The sequence below is a fragment of the Plecotus auritus genome, assembly GCF_963455305.1.
Source record: "Plecotus auritus genome assembly, chromosome: 15".
In the NCBI taxonomy this organism is placed as follows: Eukaryota; Metazoa; Chordata; class Mammalia; order Chiroptera; family Vespertilionidae; genus Plecotus; species Plecotus auritus.
In genome coordinates this window covers 11093550-11099558 of record NC_137781.1, presented here as the reverse complement: position 1 = coordinate 11099558, position 6009 = coordinate 11093550, and the positions used below count along the sequence as shown (strand labels likewise).

Sequence of the window (6009 nt, the reverse complement as noted above, 5' to 3'; positions counted from 1 at the left end):
TGCTTTCTCCCTTCCCCACTCGCTGCTCCGAAGGGGGAGGGAGGCAGTGCACACTGTGTCTCTGGGCCTTCGTTAACCAGGGAGGAGCCAAGGGGACAGAGGAGGAGCCCCAAAATGCTACAAAGCGCTCGCCTCAGTGCCAAGTGGGTTAAGGGAGTAGACGGGCAGGAACACCGTGGCCTGCAGTGGGACACTGTATGTGGGTGCAGGAGTTCGGAGAAGCCAGAAAATCAGAGTGTTTATCCAACTCTGGGCCCTGCTTAGAGACGCTGCAGGCCCAGGGTGTGCTAGCCACTGAAAGCAAAGGGAGCGGAACCGGCCAGGGGAGGAGGGCGAGGAGGAAGCAACCAAGTCCTGAGCCAGAATGCTGGGGCCGGGCGGTCAGCTCCCATGCTTCACCCACAGACAGACCTCATTTCGTCACCACCCCCTTCTGGAAACGTGTGCCCCAAATGTACAAAAGTGTGGGCACGTGGGGGTGGCTCAAAGCTTGTGAACCTCCTCTCTAAGCCTGGCGCCCTTCCAGCCCATTCTGTCTGGCTGTTGCCCCCCATTTTCCTGCGGCGGCTCCCAGCAGCCTGTTGGGAAGGGTGGCAGGACTCCTGCCCCCAGCTGGAAGCAGACACTGACCTCTCTGTTCTCCTCGTCGTCGTCCTCCTCCTCCTCCCGGAGAAGCATGTCCAGGATGTTCCCCTTGATCTTGAAGTCCCGCGAGGTGCTGAGCTTTATGTGCTGCATCAGGTTCACCTGGACGGACGCAAGCGCGGCACACGCTCCTGCTGCTGCACACGCAGGGCCGCCCCCACAGCCTCACCCACCCCCCTCAGTTCCTACCTAAAGCAAGCACATGCCCTGGCCCTGCTTTCCCGCCAGTTTTTAGGCAGGGAGCGGGAGAAAGAAACATCAATGATGAGATTCATTGATCGGCTGCCTCCTGCACGCCCCCCACTGGGGATCGAGCCCGCAACCCCAGCATGTGCCCTGACTGGGAATCAAACCGTGACCTCCTGCTTCATAGGTCAATGCTCAACCCCTGAGCCACCAGTTTCCTACGTGATGTTAGGATTCAGGCCGCCAGGTCAGAAACAGAAGGCCGCAGCCCTCCCCGCACAGCCTGGCTGCGTCAGTGGCAGGCCCCCTCCAGGTAAATGAACGGGTAGAAAAGAACAGTGTGTCTACCTTGGACCTCTTGGAAAGGAAGATGAGGAATTTCTCATACTGCTCGATGGCAAAGATGAGGTTGGGGATTGGCTTGGTTTCCCGAAGAACTCTGGCCTACAGGAGAGAAGCCCCAAGTTCAGGTTCAAGCGTTCCTCAGGCGGTCGGTCCTCGAAAGCTGTCAGAACCGCCCAGGACTTTGAGGAACGCTGGGCCATCTTCCAATCAAACGCACTTTTGCCTAGGTACCAGCCACCTAAGCTCTTCGGCCATTCCATCTCATCCAAGGACTTAAATGCCAGCAGAGAGCACACCGAGTCCTTCCACTCACAACCCTAAGTCCTTGCTGGTACCTAGAGGCTGGCCAGGGAAGGGCCATCAGGAGAACTGTGGTTGCCCCTCTTCTTATTCATTTCAGAGGAAAGGAAAGGGAGAGGGAGACAGAAACATCAATGATGAGAGAGAATCATTGATCGGCTGCCTCCTGCACGCCCCCCACTGGGGATCAGGCCGGCAACCCAGGCATGTGCCCTTGACCAGAATCGAACCCGGGACCCTTCAGTCTGCAGGCCAACACTCTCCACTGAGCCAAACCGGCTAGGGCTGACTCGATATTAAGACTGCACTGGCTCTACTTCCTCTTTCTAGCCTGCACGTTAATTTTCACTACTGAGATTAAGTTCCCTGTTGGCATTATAGCTTGTAGATCCTTCCACCTGTTTCTTATTGCTATAGATATGCTTCCATATAGTTAAACCCCCCCTTCAGCGCCCCCCCCCCCCCAATGGGGGCACTTCTCATTTTTCTTCTTTTTAAAAAGACTATTTTGGCGGTAATATTTTATTTTTTCAAGTCTGCATAGTATTCTACAGTGTAAACGTACTAAAACCCACTTACCGGTCCTGTTAGTGACAGCATCCTGAAGGTGGAATCACTGCGTCCAGTGTGTGTGTGTGTCTAGATCTCCTAAAAGCCAGCGGTTCCTGCCTACCTGTCCCGAGGCAGGAGCAGTGCCTTGTGCTCTCACCCACTTTTCCTCAAAGGGTCCCTCCCAGAGCGCACCCCAAGCTATTTCTATTTTTAAAGCAGCGCTCAACATTTTCTGGAGCTTCCTGAACAAAGCGTATGTTTTTTGGTTCAGAGAAGAACCGACAAAATCCGTTAGCTGAGAAGCAGCCACACAGAGTTCTGTAACAGCGCTGAGATACAATTCACACACCACACAATTCACCCCTTCCCACTGTGCAGTCCCGTGTGTTAGCACATTGTGCAACCATCACCCCGCAGAAATACCTGAGCATCTTCATGCCCACAAAGCAGCCTGCAGCCCCCTTAGCAGGCACCTCCCAGTCTCCAATCCGATCCCAGCTCCAGGTAACCACTAGCCACTTTCTGTCCCTAGACTTGCCCGGTCTCATTCCTGTGACGCTTCGCCAGCAGCCACACGAGCGAGCGCGGCCGCGGCTTACCATGGCCACGGCTCCAGCAGCAGCGGGCTGCTTCTTCCCTCCTGGGCACTGTGGGCTCCTGCTCCTCTTGTTCTAGAACAGAAACCATTCTCTTACTCCGGAAGGCCAGCAGGTCGTTTTCCAGGACAGCTGGGCCTGGGGACTCCCGAGGGGACGAGTCTGGCTAAGGCGACTATCACGCAGCTGGTGTGGAAGATGGGAAACACGTGACACCTACAGCCCTCACACCATTGCTGTGAGCTTTGCAACCTTGCTCCTGGAACTAGCACTGGGGCTGAGGGCAGGACCGAGGTGACTGCACCGGGCCAGGGACATAAACGGACAGTTCAGGGAGGGATGTGGAGGCGGAGCACGTGTTTCAGCTGTTGCTGAAAGGGTCCCCTAAGGAGAGGAAGCTGGAGAGGCGGTTCCTGGGCCTGGAGCCTTCCCGGCCAGAGGCAATCGCCAGATGTGTCTTCTAAGCCATGGGGTCACACGCTGGGGAAGGGTTTCAAGTCCCAGGACACTGCTCAATGCTGTAGCCAATGGGAGAATAAAGAGCTGGGGAAAGTAGAACGGAAGGAGGAGAAAGAAGTACAAGGTTCTGATAAGGCAGATTTCAGATGCAGAGAAACCGCCCCCATGTGAGGCATACGAACGGGAGCCTTCACCTCCAGGGAGTCCTATGCCTCCTAGGCCCAGACATACCACGCCCTGTGGGGCAGGAAAGAGGATGAGAAACTGAGCCCCGGAAATGGACAGAAGTGACAGCGCGGGAGCCATGTGAGAGCGGGAGGGGCTGTAAGAGAGTGAACCGTTCTCTGAAAGACGCGCAAACGCGATGCCAGGGCTGACCAGCAGACCCCGAGCGACGGGTGAAGGGATTACTCCGACGCGTTTCTGTGAGAGAGAGCGCTATGGCAACCAACAGCCCGACTGCCCGCCTCCTTAGGCTTTTACTGTCACAACAGCCTGAACTCAACTCAACACCATCAGCAGGGTAAGTGTCCTTGAGAAAGCACGTGCTCCTACAAGGTCGTGTCTGAAGACTAAACAGAGAGACTCCAGTAAAACACGCGGGGGCTCGGACTTGTTTGGAAAAGTCAAGGCAGGGGCTGCCGCCTTCAGCAAGGTCCCCCTAGAGGTCCCCGACTTTTTGGAGAATTCTCCGTACAGACTTTCCAACCAAGTCCCGTGCTTCCCCACGATGCAACCCTGGTTTTTCTAGGAAGTACTCACCCTCAGAGAACAGTGTTTGCTTGTGGATCAGCTGACTTGTAAGGCTTTAAGTCAAATACAGACGGGAAAGGGGGAGAGACCTAGAGTACACAAACTGGTCCCGGTGTGATACCCCCCGACGGGGCTGCTCTCCTCTGCCCGAGCTCGGCCCTTCTTCACCGGCTCGTTGCTACTCGACTCGCAGGCCCGTGGGCTCAGAATCCCCCAGAAATAAACCAGGTCGCTGAGCCCAGCACTCGCTCCTTCCCTGCTCTAAACTCAAGCCTATTGGACGTGTCTCTCGCCCAGTCAGACACCTTTTCGTTGCTGCAAAGATCTCAGGCCTTGGCTTGGTCTCACCTGGCACCGTGGGCTTACGGTAAGAAACTGTACACACAGCCCAGGCGGCCCCGCAGTCCCCGGGGGACGCAGGAAGTCCTCTCGCACTGAGGGCTCTCCTATGGAGCGGCCTCTGAGCCACTTACCTGCACATAAGAAATGAAGGAGTAGCATACAGGGGTCAGGTGAGAACCCGACAGCTTCACCTGCAGCAAAGGGAGAGGAAGCCGATGTAAGCGCAGGAATAAAACAGCTTCCCCCGCTCCTGAGAAAGGCATTCCCAACTCACCAGCTTCTCCATAATCTTTGGAATTCCTCTGGTGCTCCGACACACCTGGATATACTACAAAAGATCCTTGGATTTAGTGTATCATCCTGTACAAATGTACTACACACTAAAGGTACACAGGCATGCCGAAACCGGTTTGGCTCAGTGGATAGAGCATCGGCCTGTGGACTGAAGGGTCCCGGGTTCGATTCCAGTCAAGGGCATGTACCTTGGTTGCGGGCACATCCCCAGTAGGAGGTGTGCAGGAGGCAACTGATCGATGTTTCTCTCTCATGATGTTTCTAGCTCTCTATCCCTCTCCCTTCCTCTCTGTAAAACAATCAATAAAATATGTTTAAAAAATAAATAAATAAATAAAGGTACACAGGCTTCCTTTCCCTCCTCAAAGCTCCTAGCTCCACCGACAACAGGAGAGGAAAGGTGTTCCCTCTACCCCCAAATACTAGTCTATATATTTTTATTGATCTCAGAGAAGGGAGAGGGAGAGAGATAGAAACATCAATGATGAAAGAGAATCACTGATTGGCTGCCTCCTGCACACCCCGCACCGGAGATCAAGCCCGTAACCCGGGCATGTGCCCTGACTGGGCATCGAACTGTGACCTCCTGGATCATAGGTTGATGCTCAACCACTGAGCCACGCCGACCCGACAGGAAGGTTTGTTTTGAACTTGTTCAGCTCATCACTTTGAAAACCCTTCAGGATGACAGTCCCTACATCCAGAAAGCCAGCCTTGCTGTTTTTCCTTGTAAAAAGCCCATCCAGAGAAGCAGCTCAGCGTGGCCGCTACAGAAGCTCAGTGGCCCACAAGGTGGCCAGGGTTGTGTGTCTCAGACAGCTGTCCTGTTCGGGAGCGCTGTGCTGTCCTAGTCTTCCTGGCGCTGTCTGTGCCCAAGAATTCAACATGGCTCGCTGCCCTCTGAGTGTCTGCTCAGGACCAAGGTATTCAAGTGCAAGAGAAGAGACTTTTGTTAACAGATACTAAGAAGCATGAACTTAAACTCAATGCAGAGTGTGCCTTTTATTTTTTAAATAAACTTCCTCCCCACCCCAGTACCTGACCTGTAAAGCATTGAACATCTGCTTGTTAAAGGGAGGAAGAAGGAATAAACACCTCTTCAGTGCCCAGACTGGTTGAAACTGTCATTTTTTTGTGTGCAATAAGGAATGAGACTGAATTCTATAGCTAGAGTTCAGATTGAGTCTTAGAAAATGTTTGAAGAGGCATTAATTTTTGTTGTTGTTGTTAATCCTCATCCGAGGATATTTTTCCATTGATCTTTTAGAGAGTGGAAGAGAGAGGGAAAGACAGAGAGAAACATCGATGTGAGAGAGACACATCAATTGGTTGCCTCCTGCACGGGCCCGGGCCCGGGCCAGGGAGGAGCCTGCAACCAAGGTACGTGCCCTTGACCGGAACTGAACCCGGGATCCTTTGGTTTGCAGGCTGACGCTCTATCCATTGAGCCAAACAGACTAGGGCAAGGCATTCCCTCTCAATCAGGCGCCACATACTCATGTGCCAAGGAAATAAAGGCCTCTCAAAGCAGGTGGAG

General features: G+C 53.8%; 1 protein-coding gene across 1 annotated transcript in view; it reads right to left on the bottom strand.

Annotated features, from left to right (window-relative positions):
* Positions 1-6009, bottom strand: part of FANCI (FA complementation group I) — a 56987-nt gene that overhangs the window by 716 nt on the left and 50262 nt on the right. The window contains exons 33-37 of the mRNA XM_080651837.1: positions 4453-4506; positions 4310-4369; positions 2628-2699; positions 1180-1275; positions 631-747 (exon numbers count right to left, since the gene is read on the bottom strand). Of these exons, the coding sequence (XP_080507963.1) occupies positions 631-747; positions 1180-1275; positions 2628-2699; positions 4310-4369; positions 4453-4506 (399 nt within the window). The remainder of the gene's footprint in view (positions 1-630; positions 748-1179; positions 1276-2627; positions 2700-4309; positions 4370-4452; positions 4507-6009) is intronic.